General features: G+C 49.1%; 1 protein-coding gene across 1 annotated transcript in view; it reads left to right on the plus strand.

Annotated features, from left to right (window-relative positions):
- Positions 1-994: 994 nt before the first annotated feature.
- Positions 995-27,748, plus strand: part of MMP15 (matrix metallopeptidase 15) — a 35,969-nt gene continuing 9,215 nt past the window's right edge. Inside the window, exons 1-7 of the mRNA XM_074198893.1 lie at positions 995-1,124; positions 19,337-19,485; positions 19,894-20,016; positions 21,026-21,333; positions 22,342-22,503; positions 23,278-23,528; positions 24,667-24,805. Coding sequence (XP_074054994.1) covers positions 999-1,124; positions 19,337-19,485; positions 19,894-20,016; positions 21,026-21,333; positions 22,342-22,503; positions 23,278-23,528; positions 24,667-24,805 — 1,258 coding nt within the window. The 5' untranslated portion in view covers positions 995-998. The remainder of the gene's footprint in view (positions 1,125-19,336; positions 19,486-19,893; positions 20,017-21,025; positions 21,334-22,341; positions 22,504-23,277; positions 23,529-24,666; positions 24,806-27,748) is intronic.

Raw genomic sequence — 27,748 nt, forward strand, 5'->3', positions numbered from 1 at the left:
CTTTCCTCCTTCTCTCTTTCCTCACTCCCATTTCCTTCCTTTTATCCTTGCTTCCCTCCTTTTCTTTGCTTTGCTTCTCCTCCTTCCCTTCCCTCCCCGCCGCGGCTGGGGGCGCAGTGGGGCCGCGCGGCCCCCGGGTCCCTTGCGCTGGACCCCCGGTCAGGCGGAGGTCTCCGGGGCAGGGAGGCAGAAGTTCAAGGTTGCCGTGCTCCGCAGCGCAGGGGCCCCGGGCTCCGGGCCCTCCGCGGCTCCCCAGCAGGGTCAGGATCGCGCCCGCGCCCGCGCCCTCCCCCGGGTCTCCGGGGAAACTTGGAGGCGAGTTTTCCAAGCCCGGGCCGGAGGAACGGGGAGCCCCCCCCCCCGCACAGCTGCCTGCGGGGAGGCGCCCCCCCCTCCCGCCGATCAGCAGTCCGGGGGAGCGCGGCCCCTTTAAGAGCGGCGGGGGCGGGGCTGTGCCGGGGGCGGGGCTGTGCCGGGGGCGGGGCTGGCGGGGCGGGGCTGTGCCGGGGGCGGGGCTGTGCCGGGGGCGGGGCTGTGCCGGGGGCGGGGCTGTGCCGGGGGCGGGGCTGGCGGGGCGGGGCTCTCCGGGGCGCCCAGGGCTCCGAGCCGCGCCGCCCGCCCCGCCCCCGCCCCCGCCCCGCCGCGCCCCTCCCCCTGCCTACACCCGCCCCGCCCCGCCGCGCCCCGCCCCCGCCCCGCCCCTCCCCCTGCCTAGACCCGGCGGCGGGGGACGCGCCGCTCCGGCCACGGGGACGGGGCGCGCCTCCGCGGGCCCGGGCCATGGACAGCAGCCGCCGGCGCGCCGCGCGGAGCCCTGGGGAGCGCCGCGGCCCCGGGCAGCCCCGAGGCTGAGCCCCGCACAAAGGCGGCGTCCGGCGGGGAGGGCGCGGGGCACCGCCCGCACCCGGCCGCCCCCGAGCCCCCGGCCAGGCGCGCTCCGGCCGGCCCCGGCCCGCACGGGCCCCCCGATCCCCCGCAGCGCCGCCGGCACCGGGAGCATGAGCGCGGCCGGGGCCGGGCGCGGCGGGCCCTTCCCGGGCGCCGGGGAGCTGCTGCTGCTGCTGGTCTGGCTGGGCCCCCTGAGCTGCGGCGGGGCGCCGGGGGACAGCGACGTCAACGCCGAGGTCAGTGAGCGCCCCGCGCCCCCCGGGCCCCCGCGTCCCCGCGTCCCCGCGCCCCCCGGGCCCCCAAGCCCCCCGCGTCCCCGGGCCCCCGCGTCCCCCGAGCCCCCGCGTCCCCCGAGCCCCCGGGCCCCCGCGTCCCCCGGGCCCCCGTGCCCCCCGCGCCCCCGCGCCCCTTTACTCCACGAGCGCTTGCGTCGAGTCGGGTCTGGGGGTGCCCTCCGGAGACCCCGGCCGGGCGGGAGGGGCGCCGCTGGCGCGGGCGCTGGGGACCCTGCTGCTCGGGGCCCGGAGCCGCCGGGCGGGGGGCGAGGAGGCAGCTGTGCCGAGGCGGGGTCCCTGGCTAGATGGGCAGCGGCCGGGCAGAGCCCTCCCGTGCGCCCCAACCACCCAGGGGGCAGGCAAGCCCCGGGGACCCCTGAAAGCTGGAGCTTCCGGCTCCCCGCCTGACACAGGTGCCCAAGGACCTCCTCCTGAAGCTCCCCTCCACCTTGGGGAGCAAGCGAGGAGCTCCTGTCCGGCCGCTGCCCCTCCGAGCTCTGCCGAGCCAAAGGAGGGCATGCCTCCCGGAGAAGGGCCCAGCCCCCCGAGCCGGAGGCTCGCGCCGTCCCGTCCATGGCCAAATGAAATGCAGGCAAAACTACCACTAAAAGCATTTTTTTAAAACATCTGAGCTATTTATTGTGCCATTCAGATCATTTGAAAAAGTCTCTCCCAGTAGACTGTGCCCAATCAGGGAGAGATGATGCTGTTCTCTCCTTCAAGGAGCTGAGAAATGCCTAAGAGAAGTTAGAGAAGAACCCGGACAGGTCCATAGGAGGAAGGGTCTATCCCTGCTAACCAGGGGCGCCGGAGCCGGGTCTGAGGAAGAGAAAGACTTCAGGAAGCAAAGATGTGCAGAGGAAGAGGGTGGGCTACCATGTAGGCAAAAGCTTGGAGGTGGGAGAGGGTGAAGCTAAATGACTCAGTTGGGAGTGCCATAAAAGGACCGTTGACATGAGTAGGGCCAGATGTGCCCATGCTTATCTTTCTGGCTTCCCACACGCTGCATTCTAACCACCCTGGCTCGGTTCCCTGCTGTTTCTGCGGCTTGGGGATGCCATCTCCCAACTCCACACCTTTGCATGGGCTTTCCTCTGTCTTTGGAATTCTCTCTTTTTTTTTTTTTTTAAAAAAATAAACCATATTCTGCTACCTTCAAGGCTTAGCCCAGTTCTGGTTCCTACCTGCCTTGATTTCCCCCTAAAAGTCATCCGTGCTCTCTTTTCTCAAGCTGCAGTTAGAGACTTGTTTCCGTGTTGTATCTCTTCCTGCTCAGCTCCCCCACCTCCCAAATATAACCTCTTGAAAGACAGGGACCATCTTTTATTTTGTTCAGAGTTCCTTGCCTGTAGCAGGCACAGAAATGTTTGGATTAGATCTGAGGGCCTTGAATGTCAGCTAGTTTAACCAAGCAGGCAAACCGGTGTATTAGGTAGGGAGAAAACTTGATTGTGCTGTTCTTTAGGTGGTTTTGGCAGCAGACATGCACGTAGGTGCTCTCTTCAGGTATCCATGAGAGTCTGGGAACAGCCTGGGCTGGGGCGAGACATCAGAGGCTTCCAGGCAGAAATGGGCCGTGGGAAGCCTGGCCAGAAGCCCATGGAGGGCTCCAGTTAGAAGTCAACACCTGCTACTCCCCTGCAGTAGCCCAAAATCCTCCTCTAACTTAGGGCCCCATCTCTGAGCATTTCTATAATCTTTTCTCCTGTTCTCCGGAGCTTCAGCCTTTCATTCTGGCCTGAAATAAGAGCGGAGTTCACAATGGAAAGCTCCATAGCCCCTGTGCAGATCACCACCATCCCCTTAGCACATTAGCAAGCATGGGGTGGGCAAAGGGAGAATCCTTCAAAAGATGTAAAAAAAGAACAAGAGACAAAAAAGGGAGGAATCTGGAAAGTGTTCAGTGACCGTCCAAACAGAACTTCAGGGTTCCTTTCTTGTTCCCGGTGGAGAAGCTGAAGCCGGACTAAACAGAGAGAGCACAAATCAGGAGGGCAGATGTGGAGAAGACTTTCCTGTGCTCTTTCCCTTGCCCATTGATACCCTGGCGCTAAGTCCCTGGAGAATGGCCCAGTTTGGGAGTTTGAATCTCAGGCCTGGGAACTGTTTCTATTTTCAGCCTCACAAAGGGCGCTCCCTTCATTCCCTACCCTCTCTGACTTCCCCTAGTTCCCTTCAGCCCTACTCTGCCGCCCCGGAGATTTTTCCGATCGAAGCCAGCTGGTTCCTGACCTATTTTAATAAACTCCTCTGGGGAAGGGCAGGGAATTCCTCCTAAGCTCCAGTTACACCAGAGAGCCAGCTGAGGCTCATGGGGGCTGGGGGGGAGAATATAGCCTCAGTGGGGGGTGGGGAGGCTTGTGAGAGAGAGAGAGAGAGAGAGAGAGAGAGAGAGAGAGAGAGAGAGAGAGAGAGAGAGAGAGAGAGAGAAGTAATAAAGGTCAACTTCTGAATAATGCTCTAAAGAGGGGCCCAGCTCATGCTGACCTCCAAAGTACTGGCCTTGAGATTCTCCTGGGATTCATTACATGCTTTACCCATATCTTATAATAGTACATGTGATAATAAACCATTACCTCTCTACTGTCTCATGGCCTAATGGAAGGCACACACACACTGGATTTGGACTGAGGAGACCCTGAGTTGAGTTTCATCTCTTCCTCTTCTTGAATGTCCTTGAGCTCACTGGGCCTCATTGTCCTAATTTGAAAGAATGAGGGGTTTGGTTTCAACTCTCTCCTCCTCAACATCTTCCATCTGCTAGTATGGTCTTGGCATCTTGCAAGGATAGGGCGGGGGAGGGCCCACTGTAGAGGTGATGCTGAAGAAATAGAATCTACTTACCTGGAGTAGGAGAAACAGGACACACCCCTAATTGATTGGAGAGTGAGATTGGGTGATGTTGCCATATTGGGGAAGCTGGGTTAGAACAGTGGAAAGAGTGCTGGGCCTGGAGTCAGAAAAGATCTGAGTTCAAAACCAGCCTTGGACACCAGCTGTTTGATCCTGGACAAGTTACTTAACTTCTCTGTGCCTCAGTTTCTCCATCCGTATGAAATAGCATCTACCTCCTACTGTTGTTATGAGGATGAAATGAGATAATAATTGTAAAGTGCTTCATAAGCACTACTCTCATTATAATTATTATCGTTTATTATCTTGCTCTGTCTTCTACCCTTCTCCAGTCCATGGATGCCAGGAGCTTCCATTTCCTGCCTTTTTGCCTTTGCACCCCCCTCCTTGCCACGGTCCCACATCTTTGCTTTTCTTTGTATCTCCAGCTCCTTGGCCCAATGCCTGAGCCCTAGAATGGACTTCATAAATGCCTGCTTACTGACTCATTGGCAGCAGCACTATATTTTACAGCCTGTTACCTATGTGTTTCACAGAGAGAGGAGATGTAATTGCCTGGTTTTTCCCCTCCTCTGATTTCTAAATGGCAATCTCTGGTATTCTCTGACTTTCCGTTCTTGCCATCCCCTGAATCATCATGAAAAGAAAGGGCAGCTGTCTGGTTCCCTTTCCTAGAGCTAGGGCCCTCTACCAGGAAAGACCCAGGGTTCAGGAGATGGAACATCAGACAGGTTGCTAAGTTTCGTTAACAGTTATTGGTTAAGCATGTCAAGGCATAGGCTCTAGGAAACCTTAATGTGATGGACGTTGTGCCATAGCCATAGCAACCACATTGCTCCTGTAGTCAATAATTATGAATTAATGCTTCTGATTTGCCAGGGCACTGTCCAATGTGCTAGACATGCAATGACCAAGAGTACCCTCAATGAGCTTCCAGTCTATAGTGGGGGAGATAAATCTGACCAAGAGGAGTCAATATTGACACTACCATTTAATATCAGTTTGTAATTAAGCAGACATTTCTCATTCCTGGTCTCCACTGGCAAAACAGAGAGATTGGACTAGGGGAACTAAGGACCCTGGCTGCTCTAAAGTCTTGTCATCTAGTACATTGAATCCAAATGTGGCCCTCACCAACCAATGAAGACTATAAATAGATGGAGAGCAAGGAAGATAAGGCCGTCTTCCCATATAACATCCTTTGGTGCCTGTGTCAAAGAAAGGATCTTGGGATATATAGACCATTCATTCTAGGTATGGGGCCAGCCAACAGGAAAGCTTAGGCCAGGCGGGATTTCCATGATCTTAGAGAAGATAGCCAGAGGGCTTTATATGGATCAAGATTCCCTTCCTTCCTCATCTGCTTGGTTTGCAGCTGCTTAATCCTTTCCTTTACTCCCTAGAATACTGTCGTTTCTGTGCTCTGGCCCAGCCCCTTCAAGAGGGAGGCTCTGGGGGGAGGGGTCACCCCAAAAGACCCCTGAAGATTTAATGCCTCCTCTGTTGAGCTAATACTGCTTCGCCTCCTCACCCTCCTGGGAGGAAATAATAGGCCCATGCTTGATTGCACAAGAAGAAGGGCCACATAAACGACTGGAGTTTCTTGAAGAACTAAGGATTAGGTAGCTAGGCAGTAGAGTGGAAGGAACTTGACTTAATGTTCAAATCCTGCCTCAGATACTACCTGTGGATCAGGGAAAATTCATTAGACTTTCTGAGCCTCAGTTTCCTCATCTGTACAATGGGGTATTAGTACCTCCCTCCCATCAGGTTATTACACCCGGATCTGGGGATCCCTCAGCCATAGTGGAGCAGGGCCTAGCTAAAAGTTCAGATGTAGAACTCCTATTGAAGCCTAGGGAAAGGACAGCTGGTCTGTGGATTCTGGCCCCCCTGTCCGAGGCTTCGGTCCAGGCAGCTCACTTTGCTTTTTGGCTAAGGCATCTTGGAGTGACTTAAGCCTCTTGGGTTTGTTTTTTCTTTTCTTTTTTTTTTTTTTTTTTTTGCCAAACTAAATATTTCCTTCTGCCCCCAGAGAGGAAGAGAGGACCACTCCTTGGACTCTCCCCTGCCCCCCATCCCCCATTCCAAAGCCAACTTCAGACCAACACCCTCAGTCAGGTGCCACCGGCTTAAGTCGCCCTTCAAATGTGTCTCTGGGTGGAGAGCCAAGATATCAGAAACATGAACACATTCACCCACCTTTAGATTACTCACCCCAAGGGAGCCTCAGGGGAGTAAGCGACCTTTGAAACTGGATAATACCACTAAGCAACGGGCAGGATCTGTTTGCTTTACTTCTGTTTTTGGCTGCAAATTGCAACCATGCCTCCAAGCACATGCCTGGTTTCTTAAAAAGCGCCGGATCAAAATGACTTGAAATAGGTGAGGAGCAGCCGCCAGAGAGCAACGGGGTGAATGTCCCACAACAAAGCACAATTGACCCAATGGGGTGGGCCCAGTTATGGATACTTGATCTTACTTCATCTAACAAAGTCAGCCAATCTAGGCCCTTCTGCTTTCTCATTCCCCTCCCCACCGAGGTCAAACTAGGGCCATTGGCAACAGATCTGCCCTGCCTTCCCTGCCATGAGGGTACTCCTGAGAAGGAGATAGACTCTAAGAGTCCATGGGAAGAAAGTCAACACCTGATTTTTTTTTTCTTCCAAAGTCTGTGTGTGAACAGTGCTACTGATGTGAAGGCTTGTGAGGAGGGCAGGACCCATTTCTAGACACTAGTGAAATTCATTGAAGGAGATTGAGAGTTACTCTTCTGTCCTTGAACCTCCCATACCTATCTCATGCACAGTGCCTGTCCCTTAATAAATGTTAATCATCAATGTGGAGCCCAGGCTCCTTGGCATTCTTCCCCAGCCTCCATATAACTGTGTGGAATAGTGAGGGTGGGAGGTGGGGACCCACTGGATTTGGAATCAAACAGGGCCAGTTTAAATTGTGGCTCTGCTGCTTTAGGCAGGTCCCTCAAACTTCCCAGGCCTTGGTTTCTTCCTCTGTAAAATGAGGAGACTGGATCAGATAATCTCTCAAGACCCTTCTCGCTGTGATCTTATTCCTTGGGCATCTCACTGTTCCATCGTCCATCTGCCTCTCGTGCACAGCTGAGCTGTGTCACGTGCCATCAGTTGGGGCCCTTCGGACAAAGGCTGCTGGCACAAAGAACACTCCAGTACAAACCACTAACAGATGGTCATTCATTGGTCTGGCATAGCGTCTCCACTTTTAAAGGCCATTTAGTAGCATCATCCTGCTCCAGGCAGAGGAAGCTGTCTGTAAGAGGACAAAAATGGATTAAAATAATGATCTGATTGAGACTTGACTAGTGATCTGTCTGCCTTTCTATTCAGATTTCCACCGAGGGTTCAAAAAGGAGGTCTATAGGATAGAGTCTCCCTCAAGTCACCTGAGAATGGCCCATGGGCAGTGATGGCCAATAGGAAACCCATTATTTGCTTATCAGTAGACCTGTCTGTTCCTTAAGTAGAATAAAAACCACTCGAGGGCAGGAGCTGGATCCCTTTTTATTTGTAATCCCAATGCCTCAAATGGTATCTGAAATATAGTAGGAATGTAATGCTTATTAACATCCATTAAGGGGTGGCTAGGTGGCACAGTGGATAAAGCACCAGCCCTGGAGTCAGGAGTACCTGGGTTCATGTCTAGCCTTAGACACTTAATAATTACCTAAAAGTATGACCTTGGGTAAGTCACTTATCCCCATTTGCCTTGCAAAAACAACCCCCCCAAAAAAAAATTTGAAGTTTTTTGGACCATAGAGCAAAGCATGAGAACTCTGCAGAAGACCAAGGTTATTTAGTGTTCCTGGTATATAATCTCCATGAGAAGTTCATCTTAGCCCTGAACTCCATGGTGGAGATAATTTAAAATTCTCCTCCAAATAGCCATTCTGGGACTTATATTTCTGCTTTAGACATGTCCCAATCAGAATCTGGGTTAAGAATAGTCTATCCAAATTTCAGAAATAAAGGTATGGAATCTTCCCTTCAGGCCATCAGTGACCTGACTTATCCTTTCTTGGAAGGGCATCAAGTACAAGGAAGGATTTCTTTAGCAGATAGGCATCAAAGTGGGAACAAGGACCAATTTAAAAACTGAGTCAAACCACTGGAGATTGGGAGGGTAGGTAAAAGCCAGAGTAAATGCTTGGCCAAGAAGAGTTGGGACAATGGAAAACCACAGAAAGATTTTTGAGCAAAAGGATGACCTCTTCTGGGTCACCAAGGTCTTCAGAATATTTCTTTGAGAAATAAATGGAGTTTGAATGGGAGAAGAAAGAGGTTAAAAACAGAAACCAGTTAGGTTGTTATTAAAATAGGTCAGGCAAGAGGTGATGTAGAGTGGTGTCTTCTTCATGTGAGGAGGGGAAAAACAGCAGCATAGGAGAATTGAGACTTGGCCATTGATTGGATGTGATGAGTCAAGAAGCAAGTCATGAAATGTGAATGACTGGGAAGATCATGGACCCTCAGTGAAAGTTTAGTACAGGTGCAGGTTTAGTGGGGGAAGAGAATGAGTCCTGACTGGGACATCTGAGAGACATCTATTAAGGTGTTTTGTTTTGTTTTTTTACTTACACTCCATCCTGATTGCTCAGACTGTGATTTGTGGTTTGCTTAGTAGAAGTTTTATTCAGTCAGACACTGGGCTAGGTGACAAAGATGCAAATGCAAAGACTGAAACCATTTTTTTCATTGAGCTTACATTATACCTGAGATTTATTTTTATTTTCATATACATATATGTATGCATATATACACATATATCCACATTATATATGAAACACAGAATAAATACAAGAGAGTTTGAGGAGGGCATTAGCAATGGGGGGAAGGGGGACCAAAAAAGGTTTCATGGAGAAGGTGATACATAAGGTGAATCTTGAAACAAGGGAGGGATTCTGAGACAAAAAGAAAAGAAGCACAGTCCTCCTTTAGCGGATGGCATGGGGATAAGAGATGGAATAGCAAGTGTGAGGAATGGAAAGGAAGCTGCTTTTTTTTTTTTTTTGCAAGGCAATTAAGTGGCTTGCCCAAGGCCACACAGCTAGGTCATTATTTAGTGTCTGAGGCTGAATTTGCACTCAATTACTCCTGACTCCAGGCCCTTTATCCACTGGGCCGCCCCTAAAAGGGAGCTGCTTTGACCATCCTAGAGTCTGAAAAGGGAATGATAAAAGTATGGGAAGAAAGATTGGGTAGAACCAGATTGGGAAGAGTTTTAGAAACCAAATGAGTTTATACGTTATCTCAGAGACAGTAGAGACCAAATTAATTTGAGTAAAGTAGTGGCATAGTTGATCTACGCTTAAGAAAAATCTTTTGGGGGGCAGGTAGGTGGCATAGTGGAAGCACCGACCCTGGAGTCAGGAGTACCTGGGTTCAAATCTGGTCTCAGACACTTAAGGATTACCTAGCTGTGTGGCCTTGGGCAAGCCACTTAACCCCATTTGCCTTGCAAAAAACAAACTCAAAAAAAAAAAGAATGAATTAGGGAGGAATAAATAAGTCAGACCTTGCTGCAGTGAGAGCCCAATTGAGAACAGCTGACAAATTTCTGATATAACTTCAGCTCAGATTCCTGACTTTTCTCCAGTTCTGTTCCTTGATTGGATCCTCTCAGCAGTTCTAAATCTCTTCCTTGTTTCTTGAATTCCCATCATTTCTCCACCCTCTTCCCTTTTCAGTCATTTCAGTTATGTCAGACTCTTAGTGACCCTGTTTGGGGTTTTCTTAGCAAAAATACTGGAGTGCTTTGCTTTTCTTTATCCACCTTATTTTACAGATGAGGAAACTGAGGCAGATGGGGGTTATGTAAATTGCCCAGGGTCACAAACTCAGGTTTGGAGGCCAGGTTTGTACTCAGGAAGATGAGTCTTCTTGACTCCAGGCCTCGTGCTTTATGCAATATGGTACCACCCACCTATTACCTGTTGACTAAAGGAAGCCCTTCCCCAAACTAGCTTCCAACCTTTATTTCATGACTCTCTTTCCTTACCTCTCCACTTCCTACCCTCCTATATTCACCCAAGTCTCCTGCTTGCCCAAAATGCATTCCTTCTTCTTCCCTACTTCCCACAAGCCTTGTCTTTCTCCAAAGCCCAGCTCAGGTGGGGCCTCCAGTAGGATGGAAAATCCTTGAAAGAAAGGCTGTTTCATTTTTATCATTTCATACCCAATTCCAGGCAGTTCCTTGCCCATAATAGGCACTTAAAAGCTATAATTTAATTGATGAGTCAAACGACCATAAACGCCATCCCAGAGGTAGTAAGTGCTAATAGCCAAGTAAAAGGGAACGGGAGCTGGATGGGCCAATATGCTCTAATGGCGCAGGACTGGACGTCACAGGACTTGGAATGAGTCAACAGTGGGCTATGGCAGCCAAGAACACTGCTGGAGGCTTAGGCAGCCTTCAGAAAACCATGTGCATGGAGTGTTGGGGTCAGTTTAGAACACCAAACTTTAAGGATAGCGATACACCCGAAAGTAGTATTTCATTTTGAATTGCGGCTTCAGCCCCTGACTCTTAGACCTCCTTGTTTTTTGTCGTTTCATCTCTGTGGTACTCAGTAAAATGGGGAAGGGGGGACCAATTTAGATCACCTCCAGGGTCCTTTCTGGTACTTAATCCTGTGACCCCAAGATTGAGTTGGCAGTCTACACCAGGAATCAGCAATGGCTTTCAAATCAGCAACTTCCAGTGGGTGAGGCCAAGCAGTGGATGAAAAGTAAACACCAGCCTGAGTATGTTTCAGAAGAGGCTGGGCTGAGGGAGATGGGCCCTTAATCTTTTTGTTGGCCACCTATGGCAGACCGGAGAGGCCTCATGATCTCTGGCTAGTGGCCAGCACAGGAACTGTGGGCAAACCGATGTCTTGGCTGGGCCCCACCCATGCCCTCACCCATAGACCATTGGGCCTGTTTGGTTTTTTCCCCATGGAGTCCACTATTTAAGAGAAATGCTGACTTTACCCATTGCCCCACCCCCCCAAAAAAGAAGAAAAGAAAAAAAAAGAGAGAGAGAGAAATGCCGAAAAGAGCTTTCCTCTCCAATTCCAGGTCTCTGGCTGCTGGGGATTGGCCTACTGGGCCTTGACTTGAGGGAGAAGACAATCTATTAAAAATGTCTAAAATGAGAGACTTGGACATTTCCCTATCCCTGTCAGCTCTTCTTTCCCCAAACTCACATTCCTTCCCTTCCCCCCTTCATTCTTTTTCTTCCTCCTCTCATTCAGATCTCAACTGGATTGTGATCTCTTTTATTCCTCTAGTCCCCTGGGCTGGCTACTCTGGGTTCCCCCGGGGCCTCTGCTGGCCCAGTGCTGAGGAGGCTGGCACAGAAGCTACCTCAGCGGGACAGAGACCACCTGGGCTGGTGGTAGGAGGAGGAGTCTTCTCCCTAACCCCCATCCCCCCCGTGGCTCAGGAGAGGGACAGATATGCAGAGAAGGACCTCTTTGTGTCTAGCCAGGCCACCCCAGCTTGTCAGACGAGATCAGCTGACCTGGAGCCGGCCCAGACGGAGAATGTCCTTATCGCCAGCTAGATAAAGCTCCCAGGGAAGGGCTGGGGATGGAGGCTGGGCAGAGTTTGGCCTGCTGCTCTCATTGTCTCAAAGGAACAATGACCACCTCCAGAGCTGGCCGAGTCCTGGGCTGCTAGGAACCCCTGTGCTCAGCCAGCTAAGGAGGGGGCAGGGAGGCCGGCCTCCTAGAAGTGGATTATCGATCTGGGTGTCTGTCTGCTCAGACACTCCCTCCCCAAGCACGCAGAGATCACCTCCGTCTTCCTTACTGCAGGCCTCTTCCTTTCCTCCTCCCCCCACACCCAGAGATGCAGCCCCAGGCCGGCAGCCAGGCCAGCTTCCATGATGCTGAGCCCCTTCACAAAGTTCCCAAGATAGCCAGCCCCTGCACAGGAGGACAACCCACCAGCAGGTTCCCAAGGTAGATCTCCTCTTTGGGAGAGCCCAAGAAAGGCCAGAAAAAGAGCTGGGGGAGCCTGGTGGATCCCCTTGCTGCCTTCTTTCTCAGCTCAGTTCCTTCAAGCCCCATCTTTCCAGCTCACCTTGGGCTCTTTTTTCCTAAGCTCTAGGGCCCATCATCTGTGAGGCTCAGTGAGTCACTTGTAATGAGTGGTTCATCCCTTGGGTTTGTTTAGTCATCTCCCTCATTAGGTTTTAAGCTTCTTGAGGGTAGGAGAATGCCTTTCCCACAGCACTTCAGTAGAATTATTTTCGCACTGTTGAAGTGCTCCAAGGTTTATCAAAAAATGTTTCCTTTACAACAGCCCTGTTGGAAGGATCGGTAGTATATGATATTGGGGATCAAGACCGAGGTTCAAATCCTTTTCCTGACCCCCCCTTGGTACTTTAGTGACTGGTCTAATCCCTTCAATTGAATAGATATTAAGCATTTATGAAGTTCATATGTGCCAGTGTGAAGGATAGAATAAAAGGTAAACCAGTCCCTATCTTCTAGGGGCTCCTTCACCTCATCTGTAAGATGAGGAAGTGACCTCTGAAGTCTGTCCCTACACTTCAGAACATCTCCATCTTCCAAATGAGGAAACTGAGGCTGGGGACAGCAAATAGTTCCAGTTGGATCTCAAACCAATGTCTTCTGCCTCCCAGATCAGTTATCTTACCTGTATTCCATGCTGCTCCATCCGTAGGTGTCCACAGCATACTTGTCAACCTCAAATTGATAAATGCTGACATCAGTGAAACAACAAACCACATTCGGTGATATCATTGGATATACAATACCAAGAAAGCAACAATGCCTAATGAAGCCCCAGCGATCCCAACTCTACCATATTTGATTTAGAAGGAAGCCTTCTACCCCGGGTGGAGCAGCTTTAGGGGGTCCTGCTTTGTTCCCTGACCAGAGGATTCTCCCCTGACCTCCACTAGGAGGAGGGGCTCCTAGCCCTCACAACCCCAGCCAGTTGGGAGCCACCATCTCAGTTTTTCTTTCTTGGGGAGTAGGAAGGATGGTTTGGTGGAGGAAGGGCTAAGCCCTTTCCATTCTCCTGCTCATGTGGTAGGCAGATCCTCCGACATCAGCAAGCAGCCAGGCTCTATCAATGAGATGAGTCTATTTTAAGCTGAGACCGCCAGCCATCCTGATCTTGGAAGCAATGATTTACCCCATGCCTGGAGAGCAGGCCCCAGCCCCTCCTCTCTCTCCTTCAGAAGGGCTCTCCATTCTGATTACCACTGAAGCACATTTGCATGATCTCAGGAAACTTCATTATGGATACTCCTGAAAAGGCACAGCCAAGGAAGGAAGATGAAACCCTACCAGAGGCGCCACCCTATAACCCGGTGTCTGCGGTTGATTTATAAGCACCTGGCATCCGGCCACCCTGAGCATGGGTTTGATGGGGGAAAGGCAGAGCCCAGGGAAATTGATTAGCTTTTTTCGGGCCTCAGCTGGTCAGACCTCAAGCCCACGCTTCTTCATTTCTCCAGCCTCCCCTGTTCCACTATTTCATATACCATCCCCCCTCTTCCACTCTCCTGAACAAAGGTGGGGTTCAGGAGTAGGTCAGTCTCCTGGCACTTTAATGCTGTGATCTCCTCCGGGAGTAATTGCTGGGGAGGGGGAGATGACCCCATTTCCTCTAGCTCGGGAGGGGATGTTTTATCATTTGACCCCCTCCTTGACCCTGCCCCTCCCCCTCCCTTTTCTGAGACCATTAACCCTATCTGTTCCCTAGCTAGGAGGCTACCCTGGCTATCCTATAGGGAGAGAGGGCTGCCTTCAAACTGGAGAGCCCAGGAGGCTAGCCCCCAGTTCTGCCACTAAACAGCCTGACTAGAAGCCCCCTTCCAATGCTAGGACATTTTTCTCCCCCGTTGTGAGCTCTCTGAAAGCTGCCTCGCCATGAGCCGGCCCCCAGAAGGGTTCCTGAGATCATGTCCAGACCCAAGGGACTAAAGCATCTGTCCTTAATGTGGGGTCCATGAACTTGATTTTTTTAAAATCATTTTGATAACTGTGTTTCCATACAATCAGTTTCCTTTGAAGTTTTCCGAGATGGGGTCTCTAGGCTTCGCCAGAATGACCAACAACTGCAACAAGAACTAAGGGCCTGTGGATTAGAACCCAAGTTGCTGCCTCCCCACCATACCCCAATATCCGGCTTGCTTTGGGCAGGTGTGACTCTTAGGACCTCTACTATTCTCCCCACACCAACTACTGCCTCTGAAGCCCCTTGAATGCCTGCCTACTTCCTAATAGCAGAGAAGTCTCTTCCCTGCCTCCTAGAGCACCCCTCTTATGCTGGGGGACCAGGGCACACACACACACACACACACACACACACAGTCATAGCCCCAAGAGGAGCAAAGTGGGCCACACCCCAGGTCCCAAACCACCTGGATTATATACCAAGATCCCTTTCTGGCAATCTGGCAGCTGGCAACAAACATCTATTCAGTACTGACCATACCCAAGAGACCCAAGGCTAAGTGGCCTGACCTCAGGGTGCTTACAGACCCATAGAAGAGGACGTACAGGCATACCTCACTTTATTGTATTTCAGCTGCATTTTTTTTAAAGCAAATTGAATGTTTGCTTCAATTGTGCCTCGACTGACCAAATCTATCATTGCCATTTCTCCAGTAGAACATGCTCACCAGGGGGCAGCTAGGTGGCATAGTGGATAAAGCACCGGCCCTGAAGTCAGGAGTACCTGGGTTCAAATCCGGTCTCAGACACTTAATAATTACCTAGCTGTGTGGCCTTGGGCAAGCCACTTAACCCTTAACTCTATTTGCCTTACAAAAACCTAAAAAAAAAAAAAAAAAAGAACATGCTCACCTCTTGTTTCTATGTCACATTTTGATAGTTCTCACAATATTTCAGATTTTTCATTGTTAGGCTATCTGTGACCTGTGATGAGCAATCTTTGCTGTGACTATTGCAATTGCTTTGGGGCATCACAAACTGCCCATGTACAATGGTGAGCTTAATAGAGAATTGTTGAGGGTGTTCCAACTGCTCCATTGACCCACCCAGTGGTTCCCTGTCCCTTTCCTCCTCTTCCCTGAGACACAACAATATTGAAATTAGGCCAATTAATAACCCTACAATGGCCTCCTTTCAAGGAAAAGGAAGAGTCAATGAATGGGCAAACTTCATAGCAGCTTGACTTTAAGAAACTGCCCCAGATACCTCAACCCTCAGCAACCACCTCCCTGATAAGTGAAGAGCCATTGGTCTCCATCAGCTAAAAGATAATGCCTCACTAAAGGCTCATAGTAGTTAGCATTTTCTTTAGCAATAAAGCATTTTTTAATTAAGGTTTGTACAGTTTTTTTAGTTATAATATACACATTTTAGACAAAAATATTGCTGCCTAATAGATTACAGTTTAGTGTAAACATAACTTACATATATATACTGGGAAGCCAAAAAATTCCCATGACTCCTTATATTGAGGTAGTTGCTTTATCGTGGTCATCTGGACCTAACTCAGATGTCTGCCTGTATGTACAACCCAGAGATATATAGGGTAAATGGTAAATTGGAGACCGTCTCAGGGCATAGAAGGCATTAGCACTTAGATAATGGGATCAGAGCAGTTGGAGGAGAATCAAGAGCAAAGCCATCCTCTGCCTCCATGGAGCAGCATCCCCTCTCCTTTATGGTCAGGCCCACCATCTGTCCTCAGCCTAGGCCGCCAGGCCTGCCCTCCCCTGTACCCCACACTCCTCTGGGCTGAGGGCTCATCTCTGATGGAGCCTGGACATTTTTCTGTCCCCTCGGAGGGGAATCTTTACTCTAGTCACTGCAACTGGTGTATGGTCTGCTCCAAAGGGCAGTAGTGAGTCCCTTCCTTCTACACACCAGCAAACTGAGACCCTTATTGGGGAAGTCACCTCCCCAAGGACACAGGTATCAGGGACAGAGCTGATATTCCAAGCCTCCACTCCTAGATACCCCCCCCCCCCCAACTCTCAGGTCTACTCCCTCCAGAGCTGGGTAGGAGCTGGCCTTAATTGGTTTAATCATCCCCACCCCCTCCCTTCCTCATTCTGAAAACCTTTCCAATCAGCGACAGCCCTCCTGGGGATGGAATATCAATGCAGATGAGTTTTGTCTTATGCAAATGAACCTCCTGGGGAGCTGCTCCTGATCCATCAATAACACCCCCTCCCCCTCGGATCCGGCCTTGTCTGACTGTGGAAGGGGCCCATCTCCTCTTCCGGCTTTCCCAGAGCCATGAATTTCTCCCTGAGATCCCTAATGAGCCCTCCTCTCTCTGGATTCTTCCCTATTGCTTCCCATGCCTCCTTTGGAAATGGCTTCCTGTGATTTTTCTTAGACTTGAGTTAAAAATAGTGGCTAGGAACCCAGAAAACCTGAGTTTGAATCCCACCTTGGACATGTATATGGGAAGGGATGGATATACGTGTATGTTTATGTGTGTGTGAGAGAGAGAGAGAGAGAGAGAGAGCGCACGCGCAAGGAGAGGAAAGGAGTAAGTTTTTCTCTGAGCCTCAGGGTCTTTATCTGCAGGATAAACACAATGTGCTATCCTGCTCAAATCTTTAACCACTTTAAACCTCAGTTTCCCCATCTGTAAAATGGGAGTAATAATACCACCTCCCTCACAGGGTTGTGGAGGGGATCCAATGAGTGCTTTGCAAACTTTCACATATTCTAAAATAGTTATTATCATTAATATTATCAGCATTGCCTACTTCACAGAGTTATTATAAGGCTCTACTGAAATAAGGTATATTAAGCAAGAGTCCTGTTGACCTAAACAGTGGCCTGGAAGTCCAGGTCTTCCACTGGCTTAGTTCAGGGGGTCCAGGGTACCAGCCGTTTCTTTCTTGACTGACCACATGAGGCTTGACCTTCAGGCTGCTGCAGCTGTAATCTGGGGGTCTGTGTCCATCCAGGGTTTAACTCCTTCCCTTGATCTTGTCCGTAACCTCCAACTAGTAAGTGCTAGAATAGATGGAACCCTGGATTTGAAATAAGAATGATCTGAGTTCAAATCCTGCCTCAGACACTAACCATGTGACTCTGGTTATCTGGGGATGTCATAAAATGGGGATAATAATAGCTGCCTTCCTCCCGGGATTGTTGGGAATTGTAAAGCAGGCCACAGACCCCCATCCGGCATCGGTGGTGGCTGCAGGTCGTGTTGGTGTGTCTTGTTCCCCAGCTTGGGCCGGCTTCCTTGGATCTCTCCATTAATGCTCTCCCACCCAGCTCCCCATTAGCAGCTGCCCGAGCTGCCGTCATCCATCCCTGGCTCAGGCCCAGCTCAGCAAAGCTGCCTTAGGACGGGTGTCCCCTCCATGCTGGTGGCCTGGCTGTGGGCCAGGTCCCCAGTGTTGGCAAGCTCAGCCTTGCCTCCTTGAGACACTTTGATCCAGCCAGTGGGTAGTGCTGAGGAAAGTGTTTGGGGAGCCGGATATGACATCCCTGGCAGGGCAGAATCTTCCAGCCAGAGGGAAACTTGGCCACAGCCCCCGCTCTGCGGACTTGGAATTGCAGCTGGAGCTGGTTGCCATGCAGGCGCCATATTGAAGTCTCTAGGGTGATGCTGCCGTGCCCATGGCCGCTGGCTTTGTTCACCTGGACATCCTTGAGTCTTTGATTCCATATTTTCCTATTGGAAGATCTGGAAAACTCAAATAGATCCCAGCCATTTCCAGGCCCCAGGGATGCGGAGACTCAGATTTAATGGATTCTGCAAGAACAAAGGTCCTAAGGGTTAGACTGACCACCCAGGGGGCAGCCTGTCCTGGGGGGCAGTGACATTCTCGTCACCAGAACCATAGCATTGAGCCTGGATGACTCCTCCTTGGGAATGTTGTAAACAGGATCTCTGCTGAGAAAGGATCAGATAAGATAAATGGACTTTCTGGGTTAGGATGCTTATCACTGTCAAGAATCCTTCATTTCTTCATCTGTAAAACAGGAATCATTCACACACCAAAAAGCTCTTATTTTGACATATTAATAACCACCCTCAGCCTATATTTCTTATTTCTTCCCGTTCAGGTAGGGGAATAGAGAGGTGCACAGCACACCAGGTCTGAAGTTGGGAAGATTGAATTGAGTTCAAATCTAACCTCAGACACTTTCTAGCTGTGTGATCCTGGGCAAGTCACTTCACCCTCTTTGCCTCAGTTTCCTCAACTGTAAAAATGGGGAGAAACAAGAGGTCCTAATGCCCAGCATTGTTGAAAGAATCAATTGAGATAATATTTATAAAACACTTACCATAGTACCCAGCCCATAGCAGCTTCTTAAAGGCTGACTCTGTGTTCTGTTTGCCATTCCCGGATCTTACCCGTTCTGTTTAATAAACTTTTATTAAAGCCCTACTATGTGAGAATTCCCCCACTGCCCTCCAGGATGACAGAGATAAAAGTCAGGACAGTCTCAGGCCCAGACACACTTAACTTCTACAATGAACAAGTGGAGGCAGCAACAACACACATACACACATACATGCACATATTGTTGTGTTTGCATGTCCATGCCTATACATGGTGTGTACGTATCAACACCTTTGTATGTGTTATAAGTATGTGCACATTGACACATTCATCTGTGCACATTGTGTGTTCTGTGTGATGTATTATGTGTGCATGTCTACATGTGTGTAAATTATATGTGTATCTTCACACATAAGTGTTGTAGAGAGAGATAAGATGATAACACACATGTAGATAACAATACAAGAGCAATGCAAGTTAATCTTGCAGTAATGGGCAGTATCAGCTGGGAAAGTAGAAAGGCCTCTCATTGGAGGTGACATTTGAACTGAACTTTGAGGAGAGCTGGGGGCACCAAGAAAAGAGAACCCTAAGTCTTTCTTCCTTTCCTTTTACCTCCCATCCGTATCTGCTCAGTGAATCATAGAATGACGATATTAGAAGGGACCTAAGGATGCCAAGATGCTTCATTTTACAATTGGGAAAGCAAAGTTCAGGAGAGGGCAGATTATCTTTTGCCCAAAGTTGCTTACTAGACATTGGTTTTGCTCCCACTTTGCAGAGGAACCCTCACAATGAAGTGTGCCTACCCACTTGAGAGTCCCTCAGAATCCTGGGAATCATAAGGATTGATCGCCTTATGCCCATCGTTCCCTCTCAATGCCCCATTGTTCCATCTCCTCCTCTTTAACCCCTCTTCTTCACACCCCAAGAAGCCTGTAGAGAAGTCCAAGGTTGAGATTTGCAGGCTGGGGGTGGGATATTGCTTTTGTGTGGTCTGATCAATTCTGGCACCTTGGCTTTCCCCACAGAACTGGCTGCGTTTCTATGGCTACCTCCCCCAACCCAGCCGCCAGATGTCCACCATGAGGTCCGCTCAGATCCTGGCCTCTGCCATCGCCGAGATGCAGCGTTTCTATGGGATCACCGTCACGGGTGTGCTGGATGAGGAGACCAAAGCGTAAGCCTTCCTGCCAGGGACCCTTCCCTTTCTTCACTCTCCTAGGGGTTGTGGAGTCCCAAACTGAGACAGGGAGAACCAGCTCTTTATGACCAAAGTATGGGAGCCTTGCACCCAACCCCATCCGCTTTCTCCTGTTGTTCTCCTTCACTGTGAGCAACAGCATTCCTGATCAACCCACAACAAACCCCAGTGGGGAGGGGCAGAGAGGACCTAAAGTATATGGGGTGAGGGGGTGGGGAGCATAATAAGAAAAGCAGCCTGGCTAGAATAGAGGGAAGAGTTGGGGATATGGAGGGGAAGGGGAGGGTTGGACAAGGGGAGGGAAGAATTCCTAAGGGAGCTGAGTCTGGGCCCCCTATTCCCTCCCTTTCCAGAGATCCTACCAGCATTCTGTGTTCTCTGCAGGTGGATGAAGCGACCTCGCTGTGGGGTGCCAGACCAATTTGGGGTACGGGTGAAAGCCAATATGCGGCGGAAACGTTATGCTCTCACTGGGAGGAAATGGAATAGCCATCACCTGACCTTCAGGTAGCTTGGGTCCCATGGCTTGTGAGGGGAGCTGGGCCTCCATTCTAACTCTGCTCAGGCTTCTCTTCATCCCCTGGGACCCCAGGGGCCCGAATCCTGCCCCTGGTGTCTCCTGTCTGGGGGATTTCCTTTCCCACACTTCCCCCAGCTGTTCCCACCACAGCCTCTCCGTGAGAGTTCCGCCCAGGCCCAGCCATGCATCCCACTCTGATGGGAAGGGGCCTCAGCATCTCTGCAGGAGGCTCAGCTCTGTAGACTCTCCCAGGCTGTGGCAGTCTCAAACCTGCCTGGGTCTTCCCAAATAAGCCAAAAGTCCCCTCATCACCTTCCCAGATGTTCATCCCTACTCGTCCCAAGAAGTTCCAAGGTAGACTTGACCAGGACCTTGGAAATTTAGGTTAAGATTGGACTGTAAGGAAGGGTAGACCCAATGTCCCCAAGGATCAGGGGATGAAAAGGAATCCCTGGAAATAGAGGATTGGATGGGAGATTAGCTATTCAAGACCAGACTCATCTGTGTGGTGGTAGGTTCAGGACTCAAGCATCTGAGGGAGATTGGCAACAGGATCTAGCTTTAAATCCATCTCTGCTGAGCACATTACCTGTGTATACTTGGACAGTTCATTAAACCTTTTTTTCTTTCAATTGCCTCATCTTTAAAATGAGAGGATTCGACTGGATGATCCTTCAAACCCCACCAGCCCTGATTCCTTTGATTTAGTGTTCCCCTCGGCCCTAGAAGACTAGCACCTTAAGGGTGAGCTCTATAAATGAAACCAAGGTTCCAGGAAGGGATGAGAGTTGAGTCTACCCCCTTGTTTGAGGGAACTATGACAAGGCATTGACCAAGGGTTCCTATCCCTGACCCCCAGACAGCCACAAGAAACTCTGCCCTCCAGTTGGAAACAGGGTTAGTAGGCACTTATTAGGAATGGTTGCCCATGGAGCGATGGGAAGGAGGATCCCAATATGGCAGATCCACCCTCCTCACCATTTCTATCATCCCTAGCATCCAGAACTACACAGAGAAGCTGGGTTGGTACAACTCCTTGGAAGCTGTTCGGTTGGCTTTCCGAGTGTGGGAGCAGGCCACGCCCCTGGTCTTCCAGGAGATTCCCTATGAGGATATCCGGCAAAGGAGGCAGAAGGAGGCAGACATCATGGTGCTCTTTGCCTCTGGTTTCCATGGCGACAGCTCCCCCTTTGATGGTGTAGGAGGCTTTCTGGCCCATGCTTACTTTCCTGGCCCAGGCATGGGCGGAGACACCCATTTCGATGCTGATGAGCCTTGGACCTTCTCCAACACTGACCTACATGGTGAGGCCAACTGGCAGGGGGAAGGAGGACAGGTTGGGGGCTGGGGTGGTCCCCATCTCACTTGTGGCAAGACAGCTGTGCCCTGGGGTCTGGAGCCACTTCAGAGCAACAGATACTGAAAAGTAAAGATTATCCCCAAAAGGACACAATCTGGTTCACCCTCTTAATTTCTTCTCATATTCATTCTGGCAAGTCAATTTTATGCCTATGATCTCATTTTATGTTCCACCCCCCCCAAAAAAAAAGCAACATGAAACAAGGCTCCATCTTCCCTTTTGACAGGGGGGAAACTAAGGCCCTGGTTGTGAAATAGCTTCCTCAAGATTCAAAGTAGAGCCTGGAGCAGAGTAATAACAGTTTGTCAACAATTTATCATTTCATCAGGATGGGGTTCCCTCCCTGATGCCCAGCTGTAGACTCTCCATGAATTGGTAGATGATCCTTGAGGGTTTCTGTCACCCCCAGATTCCATTCTTTGGGATAAGTATGAAACTTTGCTTCTCAAGACTTGGCTAGGCTGATCCCAGGACTATGTAGAGAGTCTATCACTGGTCTGTACATCACTCTCCCTTTCCTGTCCAGCTTGGTAGTGTTTGCCAGAGCTTGTACCCCACTGGCTTATCCTGGAGCCACCCCCAGGCTCACTTCTAAGAGATTTCAGAAGACCTTTAGTAGAATACCATAATAGCTCCCACACCTAAGACTTTAAAGGTTCAAAGGGTACTTAACTTCACAAGCACCCTTAACGGAGGGAAATTATCCTCTTCTTGCACACGAGGAAACTGAGTCTCAGAGAAAGGGAATGGCTTGCACCCAGTCACACAGCTAGAAGGTGGGAGGATTTGGCCACAAACCCAAGTCTTCTGAATCCTTCTCCAGCAATGTCCTTCTTGCCTCTAGCATAGCTCTTTGAATCTAAGGGATAGATCAGACACCCTGGTACATCAAGCCTTGTTGATTGCAAGCAAGGCCCTGGAAAAGAACATGACCTCCCCTCCTTTTACCCAGGAAATAACCTCTTTCTGGTGGCTGTTCATGAACTGGGCCATGCCCTGGGGTTGGAGCACTCCAACAACCCCAGCGCCATCATGGCACCCTTCTACCAATGGATGGACACAGAAAACTTCCAACTGCCTGAAGATGACCTTCGGGGCATCCAACAACTATATGGTAAGCTTGCTTTATGTGGAGGGGTGAACGCCAAGATGTCTATAGAGAGTGGGCACCCCAGGCTATCATACCAGCCCCTAATACAATGATTTGTATTTCACTCTTCATTTTTACTATAAAGTTAATTTGTTTTTCCTGGGCCTGGGCACATCCTGCTTCCCCAAAAGATTATGAGCTGCCCTAAAATAGAAACTATATCTTCTTCAGGTTTATGTCTCCCCACCATGTTTCTCATCAGGTCCCAAGCAGCCTGAGTTAATTCCCTGACCTTGTGGACTATTGGATTAGTATAGGCTCATAGGACATAATGTTATAAGCAATCTTGAAGTTCATCTAATCCAACTCCCTCATTTTACAGATGAGGAAACAGAGAGAGGAACCAACTTGTTCTCTAGCTCTAATTGTATTGGGGTGTCTGCTTTGGGGAAAGTCAGTAGCACCAAGGATTAAAAATCTGTCATGTATAAAGGGCCTACCCATCAAGCTATCTATCACCAAAGCTTCTCAGACACTCATATCAAGGCTCATAGAGAAGACACCTTAGAGATGGAGTTCTCTCATTTTTTCATGAGGAAATCAATTCATGGAGGTTAAATGACTCACTGAGTTCAAATGGCTGGTAAATAATAGAGCCAGGTCTTTAAGTTCAAATCCTATGATCTTTCCATCTCACCAAACTATGTTTTTCCTACCTATAATGGCAGGTCCCTCAGTTAGGTTTCAGGGTGGTACTTCTTTCACATCCTTCCTTTACTTCCTCTCCCTATTTCTTAGGTACCCCAGATGGCCAACCTCAGCCCACCCGACCCCTTCCCACAGTGCCACCCCGACACCCAGGCCGACCTGATCACCGACCGCCGAGACCACCGCCCCCACCTCCAGGGGGAAAGCCAGACCGACCCCCCAAACCAGGGCCTCCTAGCCAGCCACGAGCCACAGAGAGACCAGACCAATATGGCCCCAACATCTGTGATGGGAACTTTGACACTGTAGCCATGTTGCGAGGGGAGATGTTTGTGTTCAAGGTGACAAGCTCCTTCTCAAACACCCCTTCTCTTGGTCCTTTCCTTAGCCCCTCCTATGCATATGGGTGCCATACCCTCTGGAAGTGATCAATAATATCACATTGATCAGGAGTGTTTGTTAGGGAGGCCTCTGAGAGCTGGGCTGGATATTCAGCAAAGGAGAAGACCCCAGCCAGAGGATGGGGAAAGGAAAGGAGAGGTTCAGACATGGATTATGATAGCGTAGGATCCGAGGATCGGTCATGACTCAAGAAATCACTACTTATTTCTGTTAGAACGTTTAATCATTCTTCCTGAGTGTGAGCATGTCCCAGCTCCTATTAGACTGTGAACTGCTTTAAAGTATAAACTTTACCTCTGTCTGCCTTTACCTCTTCACAATGTTTATCATCAGCTGCCATGCAGTCTTAAGTTAATTCCCTGACTGTAGAGACCATAAGGTCAACTATAGGACTGTAAGGATATATATGGACCTTTAGCCCACCCCTCTTTTTTCAGATGGAACCAAGAGGGGAAGCAAATTTTTCTTCTGTGTCTGAAGGTTTAAAAAAACAAAGTTAGAAAAGTACCTTAGGAAAGTTATTTGCATGCAGTGATTGTGTTTAATAAATGGTTTTTTGTTCATTATTGAGGCACCTGACAAATTTCCTTTCCCCATTTTTTTAGTTCATTTTTCTTTTGTCATCCTTCTCTTCAGGACTCTCTCTGCTCATCCCTCTTAAATCTGACTTCTACCCCTGCCCTACCCTCACCCTTTCTTCCTTCTCATTTTATGACTTCTACCTCACCCTTACTCTTTCTTCCTTCTCACTTTCATATCACTTTTTCCTCTCCAGACAGAAATTCTTTTTCTCCTTCCATTTGACTCAGATGCCCAAAGGTTCAGATAGTCCCGGTGTGTCCCTAAAGCCTTTTCCCTATCTTACACCCCATATTTTCTGATTGCTCTGGGAAATCAGCCCAAGGGGATGCTAAGTCAGGGTTAGTTCCACCAACCTACAGAGATATTTCTGTCACTTCCACAAGTATGGTGTGAATTCTTGCTCCTCTTCCCCTTCCCCTACCCAGTACAGAGTTCCTAACCCCCAGGAGGTCCAGGGCCTGGGTTGCATTGGTCATAGTCTACTCTCCCTACTAGGGTCGCTGGTTCTGGAGGGTCCGGCACAATCGGGTGCTGGACAACTACCCCATGCCCATCGGGCACTTCTGGAGGGGGCTACCCAGTGACATCAGTGCTGCCTATGAGCGGCAAGATGGACGTTTTGTCTTCTTCAAAGGTGAGTCAGATGGCCCTGGGCAGGGGAGGAGGGATGCAAGTTGGTGGCTAGGGGAAGGCCTTCTTCACCAGTATAAGGTCTCTGTGTCTGTCCTCAGGCAGAAGAGGAGGGGAGGGGGCCAACTTGGCTGCCGGCTAAGAATCAGCCTGGCTCCTGAGAGTCTCTAGTCATGTTTTCCCCATTATGGGCTAGATGAGGTCATCTCCATCTGTAAATGTAAAGAGAGACAAAGAGAGAAAGGAGCCAGGCTTGGAGGGAGAGAGGAAGAGAAAGGGAACTGGGGGTTTCCGAACTGCTGCACAAAGTAGGACCAGGGTAGGAGAAAGGGCAAATCTCTGGAGCATGCTTCTGGTTTCTCTTCTTCCCTGCTCCTTGCCTAGAGGAGCTAGTATTAGAATTCCAACCTCTGTAGTCTTCCAGAATATATATGGAATATAGTGTGGCCCTTCTGCCTGGGGAGGATCAGAATTCAAGGCTTAGTTTGATCCCCATTTCTCATTGAAAGCTGAGAATGTACATAACGATTCAGTCTTGAGACTGGAAGGCAAAGACAAGGCCTTCTTACCTGTAGACCCTGGGTCTCTTTCTTCCATACGCCTCCAACTTCTCATTCATTTCTCTGATTATTTCTCTAACCAGTCCATCAATCCACAATTATTCATTAATTACTAACATTATACCAAACAAATGTGAAACATGAAGGATACCCAAAAAAATGAAGATAGCTCCTGCCCTTAAGGAGCCTTTATTCTAATAAAGGAGACAGCATGTACAAAAATCAGTGCATCCAAAATGCATACATAGAAGATTGAAGGAAACCTCAATGAGGAAAACAATAGTAGTGAGGGCCTAGGAGGGTAAAATGTCTAAAACGTCTCCCAGAAGTTATAAAGGTAGCCAAAACTCTCCAAAATGAAAGTTAGGAAGGAGCATTCCAAGTATGATGGACATCCAGTGCAAAGGTGAGATGGAGATAGAATTATATGTGAGAGACAGTAAGTGGGTCAATATGATGAGAAGATAAAAAGAAATCACATGTTAAAAGACTGGAAAGCTGGGATGGGTCCAAGTTGTGAAGAGATTTCTATTGGCTCCTAGAAGCCGTAGAAAGTTGCTGGGATTTATTGATAGGTCTGTATCATGGGCAGAGGGTGAATTGGAGAAGGTAGAGGCAGGGGACAGGAGGGACCAATTTGAAGGCTATTGCAATAGTCTGGGCAATTGGTGACAATATGGCAATAATGAAGTGTAAAGAAAAGGCGCTATGCCAGAGATGATATCGAGGGATAACAAGACTTGGAAATGTGGGCAATTGTATATGTGAGCTCATGGGGACTTAGGAAGTCACCAAGAGAATGAGAGAATCTGTAGTGAGAAGAGATAAGATACCCCTTCACCCCTATCATTTCTCTGTCTCTACTAACCACTATATTCTTTTTTGAGCCAAAATGATCCAATCTCTTAAAAATATTCTATAGAGAAAACTCTACTGCATCCCTCCCTGTATGTGTAGGTAGTATCAGAGATGGCATTCAATACAAGGTTCTCAGACTAGAGAGACAGTACCCATCCCCTTGGACCACTCTGTTCTACTCCTTCATCCTCCTTTCCATTCATGGAACCACCATCCTGTATCAGGATCTTGTCCCATTTTGCCTGGACTGGTAAAAGAAAGAAATTGAGGATGATACTGTGCTTGCAAACCTGGAGACCGAGGGGATGGTGGCACCCCTGAAGTTCAGATAAAGATGAGTTTATCGGAAAAAAATAATGAGCTCTCTTGGATGTGTTGTTAAATTTGAGGTTTCTATAGGATATCCAGTTTGAAGTGACCAATATAGGAATGCAGCTCAGGATCATGATGATGATCATTGAACTCATGGAAACTTAGGAGGTCACCAAGTGAGAGAATCTGTAGAGAAAGGAGACAAGATTCCCCCTTCATCCTTGTTGCCCCATCTCTTCTCTGTCTCTACCAGCCACTCTATTCTTCTTTTGAGCCAAATGATCAAATCTCTTTTTTAAAATATGCACAAAGACTCTACCACATCTCTCCATGAATGTCCATCCACCTAGACTGTAAAATTGGGAAAGACTTGAGTCATCCTTCACTCTTTCTTCTCCCTCACCCCTCATAACACATCAGTTGGCAAGTATGTTCTATTCTCCTCAGGAAAAAAAAAAAGGTGATGAGTCTAGAGCTGGAAGGAACCTCAGGAATCATGTAGTTCAACCCCTCAATTTTTGGATGAGGAAACTGATGCCCAGAGAGTTTGCTAAAGTTACAGTGGTAATAAGTATCAAAGATGCATTTGAGCTAAGATTCTCAGACTAGAGAGAACCCATCCTTGTACATGAAATTGTTCTCCTACTCCTTCATCCTTTTTCCCATTTATGGAAATACCATCCTATATCAGTATATTGTCCCATTTTGCTTAGGCTGGCAATAATCTGTTTGTACTCTGCAATTTCTGTATTCTGGGGCCCATCCTCCACGCAACTGCCAACAATCATCTTTCTATAGGACCAGTCTGCCCATTTCACTCCAGAATCTTCCACATCTCCTTATTGCCTCTAGAACAAGATGAAGACATCTCCACTAGGGTTTCCACTGACCTTCCTAGGCATCTGTTACATGACCCTACTTCACCTCTGTACTCAAACCAAACCATCTCCTTTACCATTAAGAGAAAAAAAACCAGCTTCCATATCCAGACTCTATTGCACATGTCTAGAACTCACTCCCTTCCTCATGCCAACCTCTTGGTTTCCCTGACTTCTTTCAAGGCTCCCCTTGCAGGGAGTTAATATTAAGTTAACGTTCTCTTCCTCCTGGAGTGTGTGGAAGCATCCTGAGGAGGGCCAGTTTTCCATTTTGTCTTTGTTTCTATCTCCCCTTGCCTCGTATCCAGTAGATGCTTAATAAATGCTTGTTATATTGGA

This window comes from Macrotis lagotis, chromosome 1 (genome assembly GCF_037893015.1).
Source record: "Macrotis lagotis isolate mMagLag1 chromosome 1, bilby.v1.9.chrom.fasta, whole genome shotgun sequence".
Classification (NCBI taxonomy): domain Eukaryota; kingdom Metazoa; phylum Chordata; class Mammalia; order Peramelemorphia; family Peramelidae; genus Macrotis; species Macrotis lagotis.